The 24,667-nt window shown below is 47.2% G+C and overlaps 1 protein-coding gene across 2 annotated transcripts in view; it reads right to left on the bottom strand.

Moving 5' to 3' along the window:
• The window catches only part of Nck2 (NCK adaptor protein 2), a 140,373-nt gene that overhangs the window by 3,284 nt on the left and 112,422 nt on the right, over window positions 1-24,667 (bottom strand). For both annotated transcript variants that reach the window (XM_047523318.1, XM_047523317.1), the window contains exon 4: window positions 14,375-15,096. In XM_047523318.1, coding sequence (XP_047379274.1) covers window positions 14,375-15,096 — 722 coding nt within the window. The remainder of the gene's footprint in view (window positions 1-14,374; window positions 15,097-24,667) is intronic.

A 24,667-nucleotide genomic window follows, 5' to 3' on the forward strand; every position in this document is an offset into this window, starting at 1 on the left:
AATGAGGCGCAGTAAAGATTATCAACAATAATGGTAAGATAGAACCATTATATCAATATACTGTAATGAAAGTTAAGTGAATGTAGACTCCCTTTACTCAAAATACCTACTGTACTTTCTTTTGCCTTTTCACTTCAAATAGGCACTTCCCTGTTTCTCCTTGGCATATCCAAACCGCCAGCATCACTACTCTTGCCTTTGGAGCCACTCTTAATTAAACAAGTGTTACTCCAACAAAAGCATGTGATACCCCGATAGTCAATCTGATAACTGAGACAGTTACTAAGAGACTAACTGGTGGATAGTGTACACAGCGTGGATGCACTGGACAGAGGTGACAAGTCTTGCACTAGGTGAAGCAGGATGGGATGGTGTAAAATGTCATCATGTTACTTAGAACAGTGGGCAATTTAAAACTTAGGAATTGTTTATTTCTGGAATTTTCCACTTACTATTTTTGGATCACTGTTGACTGGGTAATTGAATCCAAAGAAAGCAAAAGTGAGGATAAAAAGAAACTACTGTATTCTCAATAGCCCAAGTCAATAGTCTAACTAGTCACGTGACAGCACAATCCTCAAATCACGACTATTTTCATAGGACTGAACAAGATGTGCATAAGGTAGCCTCAGTATTCTGTGTTACCATCCAAGTTAATTGCCATGTATGATTCTGAAAATAAAACAAACTAAAACAGATACTGTGCAAAAGGTATAATGTCACCTACTCCCAAAGCCTGGGCATGAACATCATCACTGTGATCCTGTCACCTGCCCTAGTGGAACAGGAGAAACACCATGGCCAGCTACAACACTGGCACAACAGCATATACCAGCTGTGAAATGCTCAACCCTCCCGAGGGCTTCAGGTTTTCCTAAGTTTGACTGCACTTCAGGTCCCTTGCTATTGATGTTCTGTCAGTGTGTGTGTTTGCTAGGAGTTGAGCCTTCAAGACACAGGCGATCTCACTTTGAGGTTTACCAGGAGCCAGGCCTTGGGCTCCTTTGATAGATACTTTAATCAACCCACATGCAAAGCAGTCTAGTTTTCAGTGGAGGTAGAACAGGAGTGAGTCACGGTAAATATATGATACACCTGATGTTAATTAAGCTAAATGATCAACAGATGACTTTCTGAGTGGAGAGATTTGTTTAATCTGAGCTCCTCAATTTAACCTCATGGTATGTGTGAACACGTGCTCTTGGATGCACATGTGCGTTACGGCAGTAAAATTGATGTAGCAGAAAAGGCAATTTTTAATTTCATGGGCTCCTGAGCAGAAACCTTAGAGTTAAAGACACAAAACCAACTTATGTCAAACAGGAGTGCTGAAAGCTTAGGAGTGTTCTTAATTTCAATGAAGCAGACATTCCTCAGGAAATCCGAGAATGAATAATCCGTATTAGCATACACGTTACAGGTTGTCTTCCTTATTCAAAATGCTTGGGACCAGAAATGTTTTGAAATTTTAAAAAATTTTGGTATATATGCACATGCATAATATTTTTGTCAGCTTTTTCATCATTGTGACCAAAAGATCTGACAAAAACAATAGAGAAGAAAAGTTAATTGGGGTTCATGGTTTCAGAGGTCTCAGTTCATAGATGGCTGACTCCCACAGCTCCGAGCCCAAGGTGAGGCAGAACATCATGGTGGAAATGTGGTTGAGGAAAGTAGCTCAGGACATGACAATAAGGAAGGGGAGGTGGGGGGAGAGGGAGAGGGAGAGGGAAAAGGAGAGGGAGAGGGAGGGAGGGTGGGAGGGAGGGAGGGGGAGGGAGGGAAAGAGAGGTGGGGAGAGGGGGGGAGGGGAGAGAGAGGTGGGGAGGGGAGGGAGAGGTAGGAAGGGGAGGGAGAGAGAAAGAGAGAGACTGACTTCTGGTCACCAGGGATAATGTATGAACCCCAAAGTCACACTCTTAATGACCTACTTACTCCAGCTACACCCCACCTGCTTAATTACTACCCAGTTAATCCATACCAGTGGGTTAATCCACACCTCATAGTCTTAATCATTCCACGTATGGAAATTCTTGCACTGTCTCACAAGACATCTCACATCTAAACATAACCCATCATGAGATCTCTTGGGGATGGGACCCAAGTCTAAGCACCAAATTCATTTATGTTTCATATATATCTCATACACACAGGCAAATAATTTTATATGGTATTTTAATAATTGTGTCCATGAACCAGTTTTACAGTGGAATCTTTCACTCGTGGCTTCCTGTCGGCACTCTGCAGTAGATTCCAAAGCATTTCCAATCTGGGTTAGGGATGCTTCACCTGTACCACTAAGACATCCTTAAATGAAACCTGAGGTCCTCTTCAGGCATGTCCCCGAGACCAGCACCGCCAGCACCACCCAGGAATTTGCAGAAAGGCAGATTCCCAGGCCCTGCCCCAGACCTGCTAAAGCAGAAATTTATTGGGTGGGGCCCGGCCATCTGTGGGTGACCCTGGGTCATCTGTATTGCTATGAATCTTGATACAGTTTGAGAACCAAAATAAAATTTGTGAATTATTAATGGGCAAAGAAGTCCAAAGAGAGACGGTGTCCTGTGTCACCCCAGTCTGCCTTGCCTTTCTGATTCTGTCAGACATTGCTCGTGGGGAAGCTCCCCTGATGGGACAGCTGGAACAGACTGCAGAACACTGAAGTCTCTGCCCTTCAAAAGGAGCCAGTCCTGGATCTGCTGGAGACGGAGCTGCTCTAGACACCAAACGACTCCGCTCCCAGAGGGCAAGGCAGGGGATGGGTCCCTGTCCCGTTATCCCAGTCCTTCCGCTCCCGGCTTTCTGAATCAGACATGGGGAAACGAGAGGAAAAAGGACCCTGCCACACCTGCTCAAAAAGCTGTAGAGTGCTGAGAGTAGGCTGGAGAACTCCAAGTGGAAGCACGTTTCTGAAGCACGCAGACAAGACGCAGCGGAGGCTACCGTCGGGTTGGACGGGGATGCTCACGGGAGCTACCCCTGGGTCTTCCTGTGGGGCTAGTTAAATGTCTGTACAACATGGTGGCTGGCTTGCCCCAGGTGGAGTGATCCCAGAGGGAACAAAGAGGAAACCATGATGCCTCTTACGTCCCAGGCCTGGAAGATACCCTCCACACTTCTGCCACGTTCTGTTCATTGGAAGCCAGAGGCAAAGTACAGCCCCTGCCCCAGGAAGAGGATCAGGCTTCAAAATCCAAAGCCACTTCAGATGTCACACTCGTCAAGCCTTTCTACGGCTGGACGAACATCTAACGAGACTCAGTCCTGTGCCTTCTTTTCTCTTTTGAAACGTCTGCCTTCTCCTCCTGGTTTTCAACTGCCCCTCTGTGCTTCCTCCTGCACTTCCTTGAAATGTTCCCACCCTTCCTTCTCCCAACGCTAGACTTACTTGGTACCATTTCTCTTTGCCGATTATTGGGTTCGTTCTTCACATTTTCTACAATTAGAGCACTTCTTGTTATCTTCTTGTATGAGTTGGAATTGTCATGGAATGATTTTTCTGTTCTCATACTCCAAATCAGATGTTCTGGAGAGTTAACAACTGGTATAACACATTCATTCCTCTCTTCTTTTTAGGGAGTCATTTTCCAAGTGGAGTCATTTTCCAAATGACTAAGAGGCTGATAGAAAACCAAACTCTCCCAGGCCCTGGTTAGTAGTGTTTTTGTTCAGGTTTTAGGTCCCCTGTTCAAAGATAATCCCTCCCTGTTCAAGAATCTGATTTAACCCCACACCTTTACATTGGGTTCAGATTAAATACAGTGACTTAGGAGTTTCAATTTGGACCTCCTTCGCTATTCAGTCCTTGAAGTAATAATTCTTACACCTTCTCTCTCTGCAACTTCAGCTCACAAGTTTTTTAGACAAGATCCGAGACCATGCTCAGTGATGCCCTCTACAGGATCAACTAGTTCCTACAGTTTCACAGCCAGGCCTCCATACTTGCTCAAAAGCATCTTCTTGTTTTTACAAAGCAGATAACCTAGTCAGATACTTTTCTCTCTCACTCAAAATTTATTTTTCTCTTTGAGGGGAAAAAAAATGAATGCCAAGAACAGATTTTAATATCCTCTATTTCATTCTTCAAACCTGGGAGCTTAAGTGTTAATGTGGTTTCCTTCTAAGCGTGTCGCTGGGAGGAAATAAGGGGGGAGGGAGGGGCCTTGCTCCCAGGCACTCCTGGTTTTTCAATAACCTTAAGACTTCTCCTTATCATTTACTTTGGACTAGTGTAGACATGCCCTTTGTGTGATTGTCCAGGCCTCCTATGTGGACTCTGGGCCAACCTCTGTCTCTGAGCATCGAGTGTCAGCCATGTCTAGCACTCCCTTCATCTCCAAAGAGAGGTCAACCTGTTGGTGTCTTATCAAAAGCAACATCATTCTTTCTTCCAGTTCAATAAGTGGATGTTTTTCTCTTTTTCCTTGAGGAAGACACTCTTTTGTCCAGAAGTGGTTCACTGACCCCCTTCCCAAAATGAAGAACCAGAAGTGAGAGGTAAACCGTGTTCCATTCATTAACCTGCTCTCTGTTCTCAGTGCAGTAAAGCCACCTTTCAGGTTTATCGTTCTACCAGGTCACCCTCCCTAGTTGTATAACATAGCCTTCTTTTAGTCAAAAGGGACTCATTGTCTATATCAGTGCCACCAGCTGTCAACTGATACTACTCTCTTTGTTTCTGCATCAGATTATCTTTTCCTCATCCCCAAGCGTGACCGGCCTCACTGTTATTTTCTAGTCTCCAATACACATGTCTCTGAAATATTTACTCCACATGTGATATGATGAAATATTCATCTCATTATTGGGAAATATCATTTTAATAAATAAAGAAAAGGCAATCATCAATAGAAAATAACCTTTAGAGTCCCATTTATCTCACCTTCAAACAAATGGAGCTTTGTCCATTTCCAAGTGAGGGTGTGTACGTGTTTGTCTCTCCCTGACCCCTGCAACGCATTTCCTAAAGTTAAACGCAAATACCTCAGTGGACAGACCTTAGAATATTGTCCTTTTCATTCCTTTTATTCTCACAATGTCATACTTGGTGGAACTAAATGATAATTTAAGCTAGAATTTTACTGTATGACCCAACAGTTAAAAAAAAAAAGGGCTTGAACCAAGTTTGTGGCTCTCAAAACAGAATCAGAATCACTCAGAGGCCCCAGCCCAGGGTAATCTGTGCTTCTGGCAGGTTCACTGGTGACGCGGATGCGGCCGGCGTGGGGCTCACCTCCATGAAACTGAAGAGAACGTTCTCCCATCTGCCTGAGGAAGTGTCTCTCCCTGATTCCATACATCCAGCATCTGTACTCTAGTTGGGATGTTTTTGAAGCAGTGAAATAGAATACAGAAGGGAAGACAGGTCAGCAGACCATTGGAACCGTTCTTACGCTCGGAACCTGCTGTACAGTGAAGGGCTTTCTGCGTTACACACTCCAAGGGGGCAGGGATGTGAAACTCATCTCACTACCTGTGCTGCTCTCTAGACCACGGAGGCCACGGTAAGGAGATGCTTAGTGACAGGGCCCTGAGACGCTTCCCAGGTAACATGGCCTACTCGATGGACTCCAAACAAAAGGCGAAACGCAGGATGAAGGCAGGAGAGGATGAAGCTCAGTTAAGGGTTTCAGGTTCCGTGCTGAGGCACATCAAAGCCGCCGCGCGCCCTAGAATTACTGTTAGAATGGAACGTAAGACAGCAGAACTGAGGTTGGCAAGGATGCAGAGACACCGGAACGCTGCTGGGAATGTACCCTGGTGCGGCCTCTGTGGGAAACAGTCCGGCAGCTCCTCGAAACCCTACAAACCAGAAGTACCACCTGCTCCAACTCCACTCTGGGGCATATGGGTGGTGAAGACTGAAAGGAGGAGTCTGAAGCCATGTTCATCACGCACAGTTGCCGGCAGGCAGAAGCTAACACGCGTCCAAACGTGGCTATTGAGCCCTAAGAGGAGGGGCCTCTGACACAGGCCACAAAGGGGTGAGCTCTGAGATTATGCTTCGAGAACTAAGCCAGACACAAGGAGAAAACGCTGGAGGACTTCACTTACGGGAGGTTGCTGGAGCGGCCAAGTCCAGAGACCAAGAGCAGCACGGTGCTCTCCTTGGGGAAAGGGACGAAAGGGGGCTGGTGTTTAAAGGGGACAGAGCTTCGGCTGGGGAAGGCGAGCACCCTGGAGATGGATGGTTGTGATGGTGGTACAACAATGTGAATGTACTTAATGCCCCTGAACTACACAGAGACCGATTTTTTTTTTTTTTTGGTACCCGGGATTGAACCCAGAGGTACTTTTTACCACTGAGCCACATCCCAGCCCTTTTTTGTATTTTATTTAAAGACAGGGTATTGTCGAGTTGTTTAGGGCCTCACTAAGTTGCTGAGGCTGGCTTTGAACTTGTGATCCTCCTGCCTCAGCCTCCTGAGCTGCTGGGATTATAGGCGTGCAACACGGTGCCTGGGAGAAATTGTGAAAAAAATTTCAAGTGTGTTCTGTTACCATAAAAGAATTATTGATAAAGACTAAGTGCTGATTTATAAAGATTTGCAAAATTCTGCTGGAAACATCAGGAAACCAAAGTCCCTTGATGGGTGGAGAGGCTGTGTGCTTCCTACCACAGAAGCCACCAGTGGCAGTGGCTGGTGGGAAGTCCGTGACCGAAGGAGATGCTGAAGAAAGCAGGGAGGCAGCACAGACTCCGTGCCACGCACTGGTCTTCAGACCACCTATGGTGACTCGTTTCTGCTTCTCCTGGGGACTAGGGGGCCGTAGGAAAACTGGCCACAGGCAATGCTTCCTGAACTTTGAGGATTAAAGCGACCGCTGTCTGATGTGTCTGCATGTTCTTCCCTGAGCCACTCTTCTCTGCCTTTCAAAAATGTCACAGTGAGACTGGCTGGTCTGGCTGGTGAACCTAGTGTGCCGTCTGGAGTCAGCGGTATTAAGATACTTTGGAGGCCACCTCCGTGGGCCAAGCATTTTCCTACCACACATCTTGAGATCAAAACATAAACGTTTATTGTGAAACTGCTTCTATGGATGGCAAAGCAACTGTTTCCAAAGGACACCTGGTAAAGCACAGGGCACCAATGCTCTTTGGAGAAGCCATGTGCACGTGGCCCCCAGACGCCAGCTGTGTGCAAGGAAGAAACGCTCCCTCCAACCAGGACCAAAGTCACGTGTTGCTTCGCTGGAGACCAACATGGAGACCACAGTGGTGAAGATGCTTCCCAGAACCATCGGACAAACCCACTCACTCATTCCAACCACACCCACAGCAGGAAAACCACAAGGAACCTCCAGGTACACCTGCTGGGCCCTACGGCTTTGCTCATCTCCATTCTGTACTTCTCTGCATGTGTGTTTCGTTAAAAAAAAAAAAAAAAAAAAAAAAAAAAAAGATGCAGTTCAAAGAAACCCTAACCATCTCTATGGTTTTGTCTCACTGCCAGTCTAAGCAGAGTGATCATGAGATTGCTAGGCAGCTAAGCCTTTTACCTCCTCTGCAAACCAAAGAAAGATTTTAATCTGTAAGACAAACACACAGTGTTTTCTGCAGCCACAGTTAAGAACTCAAAACAAACTACCAAAACCCGTGGAAGTTTACCCTGGTGCTATACATGCAGCCTCATAGTCTTTCTGATAGATACTTTTGACCTAGGAGTTAGTTTTTCTTTTCCATGTCACCTTTCATTATTTTGTGGGGGAGGGGAGATTCCCAATGTAAACTAGTGATTTTATATGAACTCCACATAAACATTTAGATAAAAGGTAGCTATGTGATTTTAGAGATTTTAATGAAAATATTTCCGAATGGCGTAATGGGTAAACTATTTGCTTTGACATAGCTTCCTTTTCAATTTGCAAAGTTGTTCTGCAGTTGCCGGTGAGTATGGCTAGACCTCTTCTCTCTCAGGCCAGCACCTGGATTCCTGCAGCAGCAGTGGCTACAAGGAGATGCCAGAGGCCCCGAGTCTGATCCAAGCTCACCACAGTATTAGCACAGCCCCAGAGAGGGATGAACGGGGCATCCCTAGCCCTGCTGGTCGCCACTCACGTTGACTCTGCGTGCGCACCCTGTAGAGTTAACGCATTCGTTGAGAGGAAGAATATTTCTTGGAATTCAATGGCAAACAAGACAGACACATGGGCTGGGGACGTAGCTCAGTACACGAGCAAAGGCAGGAGTTCCCTGTCCAGCACCAGGGGAGGAATAAAAAGACAGGAAGGTGTGTGCTCTTGGTGCTGACCTGGCCCTTGCTGGGGCAGTACAGTCCAGGAAGGAGGCTGCACCCTTGGGCCAGCACCCTGGTGAGTGGGGAGCACGTGGCCCAGGCCTGCAGGTCGGCCAAGGCCTCTCGGGAGCAAAGGTGGCTGGAAGGATGTGAGTGAGCTAGGCTGGTGGGAATGGGGTAGAGCAGGAGGAAGGGCTGCGTTTTAGTGCTTCCCAGAGACGCGCGAACGAACACCCGTGAACGAATGAGGATGATGATGGGCAGGAGCCCAGATGGAGGGCTGCTGCCTGCAAAGGTGCCACCTGCCCTGCCACCAGCCATGTGTGTGACAGTGACACGGGCGATGCCCCAGAGCTGCACCACAACCATCTGGGGAGCCGACTCACCCACACTCACCCCATGGAGCTGAGTTCTGAGTTTCGGGTAGCACACGGCGCTCTGCGGTTTTCTATGTTTACTGCATTCCGCCCTCAAGAAGAGGAAAGGCGCAGGGAGTCCTACGGGCTGAACGCGCTTTACCTGAAATACCTGGGACCAGAAATTTCAGATGTAGGGATATTTGCACATACCTAAGAACAATCTTGGAGATGGAACCCAAATCTGAGAACCAGTTCATTTCTGTGGCACATACACCCTGGACACAAATCGGAACATAATTTTAGTTACCTTTTTTTTTTTTTTGGTACCTCCTTTGAGACTGCAAGTAAGTAGTCATGTGAGACAGGGCAAGGAACTTCTCCACTTGTCACCATGCCACTGCTCAAAGAATTTCCGATTTTAGATAGAGATGTTCAATCTGTTTATTTCTTTTATATATAGTAGAGCACAAATAAAACTCAATCCCAAAATTTTCATAGTAAAGGATGGTTTCAAGGCCAAATTCTAAGATTCTCAGGTGCATTGTGCACAGTTAGGCCAGTTCTTCTCTGCCTGCCTATCATGTGAGATTTTAGTCTCGGTGTGTGAAGATAACATGCAATTCCACCCAGGACCATCGGCCGAGAAGAAACCACAAATAACCGACTCATCAGGCTTGCCACTGATTTTATCCTAAGAACTAGCTTTTAGTAAGACTCTTGCTTCTTCAGCAGGTGGTGGGCAATTTGTGTATCAGTAGTGAGCACTGAAGAGCTAGTGGGGCTGAGAGGCAGGGGTCTGTCTCTAAGGGTCTGCCTCACCTGCGTCAGGTGAAGGAACGGAGAATGAGCAGTGAATTCCTGCAAAAGAGTCCAAACTAAATGATCACAGAGCCTTCCACTTTTAAGATTGAATGGGTTAAAGGTTAGAAATAGTAGAAAAATTCAGGCTTAAAATTCATCTTTGGTACTGGGCAAAAAGCCTGACAATTACAAATAACTTGTTATCTTTCAAACAAGAAAGATGCAAGATACGATAGGCACAGTAACTTGCTCTTCTGAACATGAACTCTGGCATGAGGAAATACCTAGGGGTCCCTGTGCCAATACCCAGGCTGGGGGACTGGGCAGTAGGTCACTAAAAGGCTTCATCCAATTGCATTTTACCTTCTGAGCTGACCTGGGAGCAGCCCACACTTTGCTCTGACCACTGAGCTCTTTCCAATTCTCTGAAAGAAAATATAGCTAGTTTGTTTTCAAATTTAAAAGAATATTTCTACCTAAAATTAAACCTTAGGACAGAGTTATAATTTTCACCTTTAAGTCTTTTTTTTTTTTTTAACAATTCTTACAAATGTAGTATTGTGCAGAATTTGTCTTTTATAACTAGCATAAACATGTATAAAACTAATAAGAATGCATAATAGCAACAAAAGGTTTTCAAAATGTGGTCCCCAGATCTTAACAACCACTATAAAAATGTGTAAGCCATGAGAATATAAGTGTGGCCCAGACCAGCAGCAGTGTCACCAAGGAATTGTGTCCAAAATGCAGATTCTCAGGGCCCGGACTTCCTGAATCAGAAGTGCTGCGAGTGGTCCTGAAAATCTGTTTTAACAAGCCCCGGTGGGACTCAGACACACACCAGGGTGTGGATCACTGTCCGTAGATGGATTATGAAACTGTGTTTGCAAATGATTTCCATAAGAAATCTTATAATCTTAAAAACAGAGCAAGGAACTCTTCTAATTCTTTTATTTGCTGGCCAAGTAATATTAATGGGTTTAAATAACAAGAGGAACAAAACACCCATCTACTTTTCGCGTGGCCAATATGTATGTTAAATCTTCCTAAGCAACACAGTTTTTCTTTTCTGAAACAAATGTGCTGTGTGCAAGACAAAAATAAAGTATCTAAATACTACTGTGGGACATAAAGCATGTGAGGGAAAACCCGCCTTGCTCAGGATGTCCAGCGTCCTTACACAGGGACAGGGCACCCTAAACCTTTGGCTGAAGCTATTTAGCACATCACCCTAGTCACTCTGTACCTTTTCAGACCTCATCTTATATGTAACCTGTCACCTTCTCAACATTTGCAAGGATGAGGGATGTAGCAACTGAGAAAACTAAGTACTGACAACTGGCACAGCTTACCAGAAATCAAGTTAATTGTAAGTACAGCTTCCTACTGGTATTCAAAGAATCCTCATGGACATGTATATAAGGATTTGAGTATACAGAGGACAGGCAGGATTCCTGAATTTTCTAGATTTGAGAGGTTTAGTTCACAGGTGTAACTCAGATAATTAAATGAATGAGGAACAAACAATATTGCAACCCGTTTAGCTGCTAAGGAGAAATAGGAGCTGGAGATGGGCGAGAAAAATCAGAGGAAAAGAGGCCAAAACGAACAGTAGCTGGTAGGTGTGGAGGTTCAGGATGGGAAAGAGTCTAATGGGTCTGCCCGGTCCTTCATTCCTTGATGAATCCAGCAAACTTCTGAACATCCTGCACCTCCCTGAACTGGCTAGAGAGCACAGGTGTGGCAAACTTGTCACTTGTTTTTACTGAAATAGGAACCTCTCTCCTCAAAAAGCACAGACTGCCTAGTGCTCAGAGATGGCTATATTTTTGTTCTTCAAAGAAAAAAAATAGTAACCACTTTTAAATGCAAAATGTCTCCAATCAAGAGTCTAGCTCCCTGCATATGTGCAATCATTCAGGAAATGTTTGCAAATGATACACATCTTGAAGATGGGCTCTCCCAAATCGTGCTTTTCAGGGGTCAGGAAACACCCTTGAAAGGAAGTCCCTGGTCAAAGATTGTAAGAAAGAAACAGGAAATGAAATGAAGATATTTGCCTATGAGTTCTACAGGAAGTCTGAGCCCCTTAGGACACCCTGTTGCCCCCACATACTTGACAGGCAATTATGTCACATCATGAACCAGTGGCCTGGTGGTGGCTGCAAAGCCTAGGCTACACCTGAGAAGAGATGAAATGACAGAAAAAAAAGAGAAAAGGGATGAGGTGGAAGTGCGAGGCAGCAGTGGAAGGCAGAAAAAGAACAAGCAGGGATTTGTTCACTTGTCCCCCAGGACAGGTCCTTAGCAGCTGCAGATGACAGCTGAGAACAGACCCAGTTATGCACAAGAAATGCAGCAAAACTGGCCAATTCTGTCAGCAGAAAAGAAGCAACATGCCTTAGAGCTCCTGCAGCATCCCCTTGGCACAAGGCATGCACGCTAACAGCCGAAAGCGGGACGTGTCATGGCAAGAATCATCAGGGCACAAGGGGTGCAGGCCAGGACAGTGCTGCTCCTGTGTGGAGCCGATTCAAGTCCCAGCAAAGCCTCCTGCCCCCACACCCTGGGAGTCAAAAGCCACACACAATCAACATGTGCTACCTCAGTTTCCCAAGGCAGAACGTAAAAAATCTGGAAAGGTGTCCATAAAAACAGTTAAAACACGACGTGAACGATTCATATTTCCATTATTTAGATAAAGGTAGCCTGTTCTCTAATAATGGAAGATAGATGAGGCAGTGGGGTGTATTCAAGTTCTGAGAAGTAACCCGAATAATACACGTCCCTCCTTATCTAAAAAGATTTGGTCCTGAAGTTCACAGGGCAATGGCCACCTGTACATGTCCCACAGAACAGCAAAAGTCTCTTCCAGGGCCAGAGGACCTGGAGGATGCTTTTCTCACTTACCCTCTTTCTCAGGACTTCCCTACGCACAAGGAACAAGGAGGGGGACCAGGGTTTCCTCACTGTGTTTTCTTCTGCTCCTCTCCCTTCTAAGAAGCCTCTTCAAACTTACAAATTTCAGCTCAGGAATTTATATTCTGACTCTGATAAGCACTCTGGATGGAGCACTTTACATTTGGAATTGGTTTTCCAGAATTTTCTTCTCTAAGTTTTTGCTCCAGAGTTAGAGCACTGCTGTCCTTAATTTCCTGAAGGCCTTGAACATGATCTGAAGGGGGCCATGCACAGAGATCACGTCGCGTGAGGACAATTTCATGTGATGTCTTGCCAGAGATGATAAACCACGACAGCTTGATAAGCAAATCTCGGAGTTCAGATTTCAGATGTAGTTAACTTTCAGCCTGCCTGTCCAAGCACTTCCAAGGCCACGGCTGACCCTGCAGAGTTGCTGACACCACAAAGGGGTCTGGTTTCCACCACCACGATGCCCCTTCTGCTTCAAAGGACAGATCACAGTTGCCTCACTCTGTGAAGGACTGTGAACTGCTCTCAGATCAGTCCCAGGAGTCTTGGAGGTGCACACATTATGGTGTTAACCTATTTAGAGGATAGTTATGGCGGAGTGCGTGCGCGCGCGCGCGCGCACACACACACACACACACACACACACACACACACACCTTATGGCCTGCACATAAAAGATGAAACCAAAGTCTGCTAGAACCAGTAAAACTTAAGTACATTGGACTCTATGCTCAAAGTTCTTGTTTGGTGGGTCTTATTATATATAAGGTGTATCTAGAAAGACTTCTATGAAACCAGTTAAGTCTTTCCACAAGATGCACACAAGCAGGCTGCGTTGCATGGTGAAACTGATCTGGTGCTTCCAGACAGGCCCACCCCAAACAAAAACCCCCAATCTGCTGCCTGTTGGACGTGGATCTGCTGCCACGAGGCAGGTGCCTTCATCCATGAGATTCTCTTCACATCCACAAAACTCATCTCACTCAAACACTGCGGTTTTCTTTTTGATTCGGCTTGTAAGTGTCCTAAAAGCTTTTCAGAGATGAGCTCAGTGGCACTGCCTGCAGCAGAGATGACCTTGGGATTATTATGCTTTACAAAGAAAAACAAATCAACCAACAAAAGGCTTCTCCAGAAACCAGGCGCCTGTCATGCAGAGAAAGCTCTTGAGTGCTTTGGACACAGACAGTGCCTAACCAAGTCAATCACCGGGGCCTTTTTCATGAGCAGAATGGAAAACTGGTAGAGAAAAGGATGTCTGAGTCTCTAGAATAGAAAAAGGGAGACTTAGTAAAGAGGGAAACAACCTTCACCAACTAAAACCCACTTTACTGACCCTTCCATCTCCAGGAGAGTAAGTGGAACGGGGAGCAGAGTACAGGAAACAGAGGTTTGTGGAAACTCAGCAGCGAGTTTATCCATCTGGCTTAATATGAAGCCCTGAATACCCTCTTCTCTTTCCTGATATATATTTTTTTTAGTTCTAGATGGACACAATACCTTTATTTTATTTGTTTATTTTTATGTGATGCTGAGGATCGAACCCAGCGCCTCACTTGCGCTAGGCAAGTGCTCTACCACGGAGCTACAACCCCAGCCCCAAACACCCTTTTGTATTCCAAATGCATTCACAGGCTTTGAAAAGGGAATGGCTCACAGGAGGTAAACTGTGCAACCTGCGCAGAGCAGAACCCTTCTTGGTGGGGCCACCTTCCGAAAACCACGGATGCATGGAATCTTGCAGGTACCGAGGCATCTACCTGTTTTTTTCCTGTATGAACACACCTATGATAAAGTTGAACTTCTACATGAGGCATGGTAAGAGGTCAACAACCAGTAATAATATAGAACAACTCTAACAGTGCACTATAATAAAAGTAACTTAAGATTTATGAATAATTTATTTCCAGAATTTTTTGTGCAGTATTTTCTGACCTCCGTGGACAGTGGGTAACTGAAACCACGGATAAGGGGGACCAGGGTACCTTTACTGTCTTCTCCCGGAGCCGCCCAGGCCGGGCAGAGCCTGCCGCCGAGGGCACTTACCGAGGACTCGCTGTCCCTAATGAGGAAGTCGCCCTCCACGCCCCGCTCGTTGAGCGCGCACTCGGCCTGGTGGCGCGTCACGTTGCCGTAGTACCACTCCCGGCCCGCGAAGCGCCCGCTCGTCGAGGGGCCGGTGTAGCTGATCTGCGGGGCGTGCGAAGGGTGCAGGGCCGGCCCGTCACTGAGGACCACCACGTAGTTTTTGGGGACCAGGCCGACCTGACCCCGGGCGTTTTTGCATTTCCACCACTCTGGGTCGTTCTCGGGCTTCTCGATCACCTCCATGGTCTCTCCCTTCTCGAAGTTGAGCTCCTCCTCGGTGACGGAGCTGAAGGGGTACAGCGTCTGCACCACGTGCAGCACCCGGGCCCCCTGGCCGTTGCTCAGGGAGGCGCCCTTCCGCAGGCTCAGGAAGCTCGGGGACTCCGCGGCGGCCTCGTCCGCCTCCTCCAGCACGTAGTTGGACGGGAACCAGCCGATCTGCCCGTTGAAGCTGCCCCGCCACCAGCCGTCGCTGCACTTCTCCATGACGGTGACGCGCGAGCCCTTCACCAGAGAGAGCTCGTCTTCCCTCTCGGCCACGTAGGCGAACTTGACAAAGGCTGGGATGTTGAGGTCGTAGATGCGGTCAGCGCCACTGCCATTGGAGGGGTACTCGGCGTCCGTGCTGGGCGTCGGCGATGCGTCCCTGGCGCTCGGCTTCCTGCGGGTCTTGCCCAGGCCTGTGGAGACACAGCAAGGGCTCAGTGGGCACCTGGGGACTGGAGAGGCCAACTCCTACTCTACAGCACTCAGGTGCACTGTCCCCGACGGTACATTAGGAGGCCGTCTACGGACTGTTGCAAGCGACCAAGAGCATCTGCAAAATCAAACGCTGAAGGCCGGGTGATGTAGCGAAGTCATTAAAGTTTTCTTAACTAAAACTGATCTACCCTTTACACGTTGGAAACACTGGAGCGCCTATAACAAGATAAGGAGCGGGGTAGAAAGCCACCTTTCATTCTGAAAGGAACCATTCAGTTTTACGGAAACCCTGGGCCCTTCGCAGGGAAAAATGGGTATAAATGTAGGCAGAGATGAAGTGTCTTCTGCATTCTGGCCAGGCAGGAAGTGGACTGAATGATCTAAATTCAGAGACCCATTCTACTCCACCATGGGTCAAGTCTCAGCCAGCAGAGCTTGCAGCCCTAGCCGGCATCCCCTCCTCTCCACTCCTGGGCCTCTCCGTCCTCTCAGGCTGCCCAGCAGCATGCTGACCCTTCCCTCCTGAGCAGACACCCAGAGACCGCCTTTATTCCCCGTCTGAGCTTTGGCTTCTTTCAAAACAGTGGCCTAATTTCCCACAACGGTATTGAGTTGAATTAGAGACATTAACTGATGTGTTAAATCAGAAGCAGCATTTTTTCATATTGCAGCTCAAAACCCACCAGTGGGTCACTCAATTAACTGAATGGGTTGCAACCAGCTTCCAGGTATATACTGGGTTTAAGGGAATAAAACGGAAAATCTCCGAGTGCATCAAAAATAGGACCAGGATGGCTTTCGCAGCTACGTGTGAAACAACACCACGTGCAATGGGAAACATACTCCTTTCACTATTTAAGGAAAAAGGTGAGAAAAGCCCTAAGGTAAAAATGCTTTAACCCAATCAAAATGCACAGAACTCCAAAATATTCGAGGGAAGGAGAGCCCTGCAGTCCCTGGAGCTGGGGACAAATCTCAAACCCTGGGAGGGCTGGCGGTGTGCCCCAGCTTTTCCTGATAGGGCTGCAGGCCCACCAGTTGTGTTGAACCCTTGGTGAAGGTGTAGGTTTTGAAGGTATGGAAACTACAGCCATTTCAGGTTTATTTTTCCCTCCAAAATGATACCAAAGGACTTTAATGGGTAGCTCTCTCTCTCTCCCCTTTGATTCCTTAGCCTGGAGTAAAGACAAGCTGTTCCTGAAGACCAGTTTTGCTTCTACCATCTTGCAGTGGGCAGGAAGTCAAAAAAGTTACGAGTTGTCTAGTGACCATCCTCAGCTGTGTGGGCTGGGCTGGTTAGAAGGGGTCGCCCAGGCCTGGGATCCCACCACCCTGGACACCAGCCCAACTCAGAGCCAGGAGGCATGAGAGAAGACATGGTCACTCTTGTGGAATTTAAAGTAAATGCACCAATAGATTTGAACTAATGGTATTTGTTGCTTTACAGATGGTAAAGGGTGAACATCCCTAATGCAAAAATCTGAAATCCAAAGTGCTCCAAATTCTGAAACTTTTCAAACAACAAGATGCCATGAGCAGAAAGTTCCACACCTGATCTCATGTGATGGGTCAGTCAAAATGCACATACTGAAAAATACTGTATCAAAATATCTCCAAGCCATGGTATACAGTGTATATTAAACATAAATAAATTGTGTATTTTGTCAGACTTGGGTCCTATCTCCAAGATATCTCATTATGTAGTTGCAAATACTCCAAAATCCAAAGCACTTATGGTCCCAAGAATTTCATATATGGACTACTTGAACTTCTGTCCCCAAGATCGCACTGCCAGAAGCTCGTGGAGGAGGGAATAAAGAGCGGGGCTGAGAGAGCATGACCAAACAGCAGAATACAACCTCTACAGAGAACAAAAACGTCAGGAAATAGTATTTACAGCAGGAACAGTGGGGCCATCCCTCTAATCCCAGCTACTTGGGCGAGGGTGGGGGGTGGCCTGAGGCAGAAAAGTTGCAAGTTCAAGTCCAGCCTCAGCAACTTAGCCAGACCCTGTCTCAAAATAAAATAAGAAGGGCTGGGGGTGCAGCTCAGTGGACAGGGAGAAGAAGACAACGCGCGACCTCGGCCACGGCAGTACGTCACAGACGCTTCACAACCGATGTGTGCTTAAGCTACTTCACTGCTTTTTTTCAAAATCAAAATAATTTAATTTGGCCACTGGGTTCCTCTAACACACCAGGTACCACTGGAGACTTCGGATGAAGACAGTTATGCTTCCTGCCCTCCTGAGTTCATCCTTTTCCTGAAGACTAGCACGTTCGACGGACCAGACGTGTGAAGCAAACACCTGTCTGGCTCTAATGTGACCTAAAGAGACTTTGAGGCAATTTTAAGGGAAACAGAATGACAACCAGCACAGCCTCGGGAGGCTCCTGGGTCCAAGAGTTAGCAGCTGTGAGCTCTTGTCAGATTACTTACTGAACCTCTGCCTTGGTTTCCTTACCTCTAAAACGAGGACAAGGATGGTCCTGTTTTAGTCTGCTTGGGCCACCATGACCAAGTGCCACACCCTGGGCAGTTCAAACACTGGATGTCCACTTCCTCGCAGTTCTGGAAGCTGAACATCCAAGGTCAAGGTGCTGGAAGGGAGAGCCCTCTCTCCTTGGCTGATAGACGACATTTTCTCCCTGTGACCTCACATGGTTGACCTTGTGTGTGAAACTGAGTCCTTATCTCTTCTTACATGCCAGTCACAGTCAACTGGAGCCTGCCTACCTTAGTGATCTTGTTTTACTTTATTTATTGCTTTTAGAGGCCTTGTCTCTAAATACAGCCACATTCCAAAGTGCCGGCGGTTAGGACTTCAACATGTGAAGTTGGGGACGGGGGTTTACAATTCAGCTCATCACAGGTATCTAAGCTGAGGATATACACAGAACACAGGAACTGTTCTAGGAAGAAGTACTATTATCTGTATTAGTGGAGTTGGGACTTTGAATTTCTTTTTTCTTGGAACAATATTTTACCAAAAGAGAGCCAAAGTTCTCTTCAAAGACACGAGGCCACGTTCACAGTGGTGCCAGATGGCCACAAGACAGAAGGCACTCCTGTCAGGCGCTCTGGCACATGGAATCGGACATTCTCCCGTGGCAGGATGCCATATGTAGCTATTGGTGCAGTGAAATTCAAGAGGCAGCAGCTGTCTGGGGATAGACACTGTCATTATCTGAGCCCTCACTACAGTCCTGTGATGAGGTTGCTTTCTGTAGATGAGAAAACCGAGGCTGAAAGAGGTTGGGGAACCAGTTCAACACAGTCAGTAAAGAGATACAGACCTGTGTACCCAATAACGAGCCTATTTAATCCTTAACGGTCAAGACGCACTGCTCTCAGAGCTGGCGTATAGCATGTTCTCTATAGAAAATGCTCCCAAGACTCTGAATCGGGGTGTCAAGAACCTATCCCCCTCCCTATCCACTCGTGAGCCAAGCAGAGATGTCTGATTCTGGGGAACAAAAGAGTCCCTGTGTCTCCAGGTGGGAGTGGGCTGAGATCCAGTATCTGAACAAGAGATGTGTACAAGTTACAGGCGGGAGCCCTGGAAAGCAGGTAGGCTCGTGGGATGGGCTAGAGGGTTGCTGGGTGGGCAGTGCACGAATGGGACGAAGTCTCTCAGGCGACCGAGGAAAAGAATCCCTTTCTCCCCTTCCTTCTTCCAGTCTTCTCCTTACCCTGATCCTGCCCAATGGCCAGAGCCAGAGTCACCTGGAACAGAAGGGACCAGACCCTTCACGCTGGCAAAGCAAGAGGTAGTTTGCTCCACCCTCCCCACTGCTGAGGATGCTAGAGGGACACACAAAAAGCAGCTTCCTGGGGAAGCATGGTGTCCAGGGACAAGGAGGAGAAAGAGGACAGGCAAATGCTCCAACGCTGAGAGTGGTCTTCCTTTAGCATGAGGACAACTACCACGTGAATGGCAGGCCAGCCTGCACAGTGGCCCAGGCTCCAAGTGAATGGCTCTCTCTAATTTGAAGGCAGACCTGTGACCTTGAAGGTAAAGAGGGGGCACTGGAATTCCACGGTTCCCTCACCTTTCTCGTGTGTGTGTGTGTGTGTGTGTGTGTGTGTGTGTGTGTGTGTTTTCCGACATGTTTGCTTCATCTCATCTTCTTTCATTAAAGTCCTATCACCTAGTTCTTCTAGCGGTAATGGAACCACAGTTTGAACTCCAGTGTTTTTTCATTTTAACAAGGTATCATGATTTTTTTTTCCCCTCCTATAACTGGACACGTTCTCAACAAGACAGGCAAGCCCTCGAACCCATTTCTCACTCAGTCCACGCTGACCTACCATAAACAAACCAAAAGTAACCAAACGAGGCAGACCGGAAGCCTGGCTGACCAGAGCCCCTAAACCCTCTTTATGTACATACTACACCTGGGGAGAACGGTCTCTAGTCAACTGCTCACTTTGGGCCCAATAATGAACTCCTGGTGCAGCCTTGGCCAGGACGGATGGCACACAAACACGCACATGCCCGGCTCAGTGCTTCAGGGAGATCCACTGTCTCTATTGTCACCATATGTGAGCCCTTGCCCATGAGAACACCCAGAAGGCCCGATGCCTGCCATCTTGTACTCACCCAGGCGCAGGGTACACTAATGTTCTAGCCAGACATTGGGCGAGAATTCAAAGGATGTGTTCTTCTTTCAATTCTCGTGTTAGCCAGAAAATCCCACTGCACAGAATTCACCTGGCATGTGAACATTTTGTCGGGGGTGTCCTGCAACATGCTTTAGTAAGTCATATTATGGATGGGAATGTCTAAAATGTGACCATTATACGATCTTCCTAATTGCTGGCAAGCTGTGTGTAGGTCAGGAGAAGTAACAATTTTTTTTTTCGAAGTAATGACTTTATCTATGGCTTGCTCCATAATGTATAAGCAACAACACCTCTGCATGAAGAAAGAATGGATATCACTGTGAAAAAACAAAACAGAAAATAGCAAGATTCTGTCTCCGGGGACATATGCTCTAGAGGGAGCAGGATTTTAATGCCTTCATTAGAGATTAGGGCTCAGAGACAACCTCAATCTCCTTAAACTGATCATCATAAAATTACAGCGTCGGGCCAGGAGTGTAGCTCAGTGGTAGGACAGCTTCACAGCATGCATGAGGCCGGGGGTTCAACCATCAGCACCGAAAAATTTTTAAAATCTGTAGTGTTTAAGATGGAGAAGAAACTTCAGAGATCCACTGTGAGTGGATACGTTCAAGCTGCTGTAACAGAACACATCAGAGTAGGTGACTTATGAACAACAGGAACTTTTTCCTGAGTTCTGGAGGTTGGGGGTCTAAGATCAAGGTCCTGGCAGATTTGGTGTCTGGTGAGGGCCCCCTCCCTGTCACCTCACCTGGTGGAAGGGGAGAGGGTCTTTCTGGAGCCCCTTTGTGAGGGTTCCACTCTAAATGACTAATGGTCTCCCAAAGGCCTTGCCTCCTAACACCACCACTTTGTGGGGTTCAGATTTCAACGTGTGAATCTGGGGGACACATAAACATCCAAACCAGAGCAGCATGGCTAGGGCTTTCCAGGTGGCTGCTGTGGAGACTGGGCACTGGGGTCTCAGATGTGTATAGCCAGGAGACAGGGCAGGGCAGGAGACCCTTACTCCAGCACCTGCGGCGGTGTTGACATCCAGGTCCCTAGGTAGAAAGGTGACCAACCAGTGCTCTTCAGACGAGGCAGGTGACAAAGTCTTGGGAGGGCCAGCCTGGACAGCAGTCACAGCCCTCCTGAGCAAAGAGCTGACCAAGATGAGTGGGGTTTGTGGCCACAGAAGGGTGTGACCAAGCTGCCTGACACATCCACCACTGTAGCCATCACATAAAAGATCAGCCACAGTGTGTGCGATGACTTTATCCACATTTAATACTATTACTAGTAATAAAACATGGTGCGCCATGGGAACGATACTTCTTGCTCTGCGAGCAGACAGGTGGCAGCATTTTAAGTGGTGAGTAGCTGAGCTGCATTGCAAGGTAAACCACACTGCGCTGCTTTTGTGATGATTTTTCTGGCATCGGACTATTAGCTCTTTGATCCTGAGTTACATTTTTTATTGACAATAATAAGCACATTTTAACTTTCCCGAATAAAATTACATACATTAAAGATTGAGTTCCAATAAAAGCTTGAACATGTCATACATTATTAATGTTAGCAATTTTAAAGTCAAAATCTTTTATATACTCCTCCTAAGATGAAGGGATGTTATAACAGACGCCTGTAAAACCTGCTCTGACTCTCATCTTCCAGCTGGAGTTCTGCAGATTTAAGATAGAACGTCAAACAAATTTGATAGTCCGGAAATATATTCAAGCCAATTCATTTAGACGGAGTGCACTCAGATTTTAGGAGCTCTATAGCAAAATCATTTAACTTCCGCTACTAATCAGAGCTGGAATGTCAACCAGATTTAACTAGAAACCTCCTTGTTCTTAAAATACCATTTATATTAAGTTATGAGTAGAGGTCAATTTGCGGGGATTTTCTCCCTTCAGAGTAAGGACTTACTTGTAAAGACAACCAAAAATTATGAAAAGCCCTTATTATCCAATGCCAAGGAGATCTGACACGATTTGATTAAGATACAAAGTGACCAAAGCAAATTTTCAACTAAGTGTTAGGATGTATTTAATGTTTGGCCTCTGATAGCTTTTCATGGTGATTTGCATAGTTTTTCAGGTATGCTGGCAAGATGAGTTTCTACTTATTTAGAGAGTGTCCAGTGTAAAAATTTATCATCAAAATATGAGAACTGCCCAAAAGGCAAAAATCGAACTTACTAAACATTTAAGGACTATTGTCAGATTACTGCAGTGATTCTCTGTCGCTTGACTTTCGCCAACACCCTTCACCGCTTCTCTTCTGAGGGTCTTGTGCTACCTGGCTTCAGCAGGGCCACCTCCCACCTGTGCCTTTCCCACCACTGCTAGCTCTGGAGATACCTGTGACTCCTGTGAGGATCCAGCACTCCTTGGGACCAAGTTACAGACTAGGGGAAAATACTGTCCCTTGGAGGCCATGGCCAGCAGACCTGGCTTTTGTAGAGGTCCACGTAAAGAATGAAGGGGCAGATGTGAGCAGAAAAGGCCCCAAGACAGACAGAACCCCACCACATGAATAGATCCCCTGGACTCAAAAAACTTCCCAGAATGTGAGCTAACTTTAAATTTTCTTTTGTTTTTCTTTAGGTGCATTTGAGTTAACCTCAAATGCATTTGGTGCATTTGGCCACCTCAGTTAAGAGCCCTTGCAAAATAAAACTATCCCTTCCACATCCTCAGTTTCTTTCCTCCCACCTTCTGAACACTCCAAACTTTTGATTCCTACTTGGAAAGTGGTTATCTATGGGTAAGTAGAAAAGAGCATGGTGACAGTTTGGGGCCACCCAGGTTTGGGTGTGGGAGTGAGGGCGAGTGCCGGAGGATGGAATGATGTCCACATTCGCAGTCACGGCGAGCCGCTGGCATGGATGGGGCATGTGTCTCTGGGCTCAGAGGCTCTTGGGTGGATGTGCTGCGAGGGCCATCATGAGAAATCTGTGATACTGAGCAGTCGCAGTCACCAGGCCTCACGCACCAATGCAGGCCAACTCCGGTTTCCTGGGATTCTCAGGTTTGGCTGCAGAGGGGCCCAAGTGCATTCACTGTGGCCCCACCCTCGGTACCAGCTGGCTGAGAAATGCCAAGAGGGGCTCAAGAGAGTGGGATAGGCTCTTTGATACAAACTGATCTGAGACAAAGTCAAATTCAGGTCAAAAAGGACTCACAAACAAAAGTTGTCCATTTCTTCTGTCACAGAAAGGCAAAGTGCTTACTTATGGGGCAGGGGGGAAGAAAGATCTGGAAGGAAAAGGATGCTTTCCTGGCATCCAGGCCAGGGTACCAGGTGCATCTGGTCTGGCTCACTGGGGGTGAACAGAGGACACAGAGATGCAGTGTTTATATCCCCAAAAGAGTATTATGACTGTATTCACTGCCCAACCAGTATGGGCTTAGGCAACTGACGAGGGAACAAGGTTACTTTTTCTGGGGTTTTCTCAAACTGTAAGAGTCTTCTTTGACAGTGAGTGGCACTTAAGGGGCAAAAACTGCCAGAGTAGTTGACCTCCCATGTTCCTGAAGCACTGTGCTGGGTGCAGTCAAGAATTCATGGAGACCTCTGAGCTATGCTTTTCTTTCTTCCTGTCTTCTCTGTGTTCTCAAGAAAGACCTCTTTGCCCATTTATTGCACTTAGTCTGAGGTAAATCATGAAGAAAATGGCCCCCGGCCCCATGAACCTCATGCACTAGTGCGAGAAGAGTCCTTTACACACACCCAAGTTCCAGGTGACCAACTGTAGCAAGGATAATAAAGGAAAGAGGTCTGGCAGGTCCTCTGAGCATGTGACTTTTGAGTCTGCAGAATGCAGAGGAGCCCGAGGAGGACAGGAAATGCACATGGCAGAGAAGGTAGCTGTGCAGCTGTGAGCAGGAGGAGGACTTGGAGATGCTCCGAAATATAAGGGAGGCCCCAGGGTGTCGTATGGAGATTGAGAGCAGAGGACACAGACAGGGCTGGCAAGGGCAGAGGCTCCAGAGGCAGCTTAGAAACTGCAGAGAGGGGACCAAGCATGGCAGGAGCAAGGAAGATCAGAGGAGGCTGGTAAAACCATGTCAGACACAATGAAAGCTTGTCCATCGAACCTTCTCTTCCAAGTGTCCTGCTAGCAGGAGCTCCTCTTTACCTGGCACTGTGGACTCACCATTAGGACTAGACATGCTTAAAGAAGAAACTCTGTCAACTCCAAACCACTGCAGTCAGATAGCACTAAGCGCATGTCTCTTTTGGGCACTGATGTCACACAAAATCCGACTATCCTCCAATCCTCAGCTTGCTGTTGCTAAGGACCACACAGCCTCATCCATACTTTCTTAGGTCTTAATAACAAGAGGGGAGAATATATCCTTGACAGTCAGAATGTGCTAGAAACAAAGGAGATTAAGAGTTGAGTCGGAACTTGGTCCAGTAACCTTCGCCCCCAGTAGGTTAATTCCAGCTTTTACAAATGAAAACCAGTGTTTTCCGAAGGCCTAATGGACCCCCATCTCCCGGAGCAGAAGGCAGGTGAGAGCTGTGGGGAAGCGTCCTGGGTGCCTGAGCAGGAAGACAGGGTCGTGAGGTCGGCGCGGGTCCTTCCTCCACAGTGAGGGAGCGCTCGCCCCCAGACCTGCTAAGCACCCGGACCTGTAAGCAGCACTAAGCTGAGTTACAGGGTGCCGCATGAGGGACTGGCCTCAGAGGCCTTTCCCCCACAGGCCCTTGCAGCAGCCACCTCGCCTCCCCCTATGTCTCTCCTCCAGCAAGATCACGCGTGGTCATTGCTGTGGCCTCAGGGCCCAGCGGGGAACAGGCACTCAGTAAGCGCTTGCTCAGTCAGTGAAGTCCACGTCCTGTCTCATCACTGTGACCTCACGCACACTTGTCAGTCCTTCCACACTGACGTCTGGGACAATAGCAGCCAGAGCATTAGTAGGTGAC

Source organism: Sciurus carolinensis, chromosome 13 (genome assembly GCF_902686445.1).
Source record: "Sciurus carolinensis chromosome 13, mSciCar1.2, whole genome shotgun sequence".
Taxonomy (NCBI): domain Eukaryota; kingdom Metazoa; phylum Chordata; class Mammalia; order Rodentia; family Sciuridae; genus Sciurus; species Sciurus carolinensis.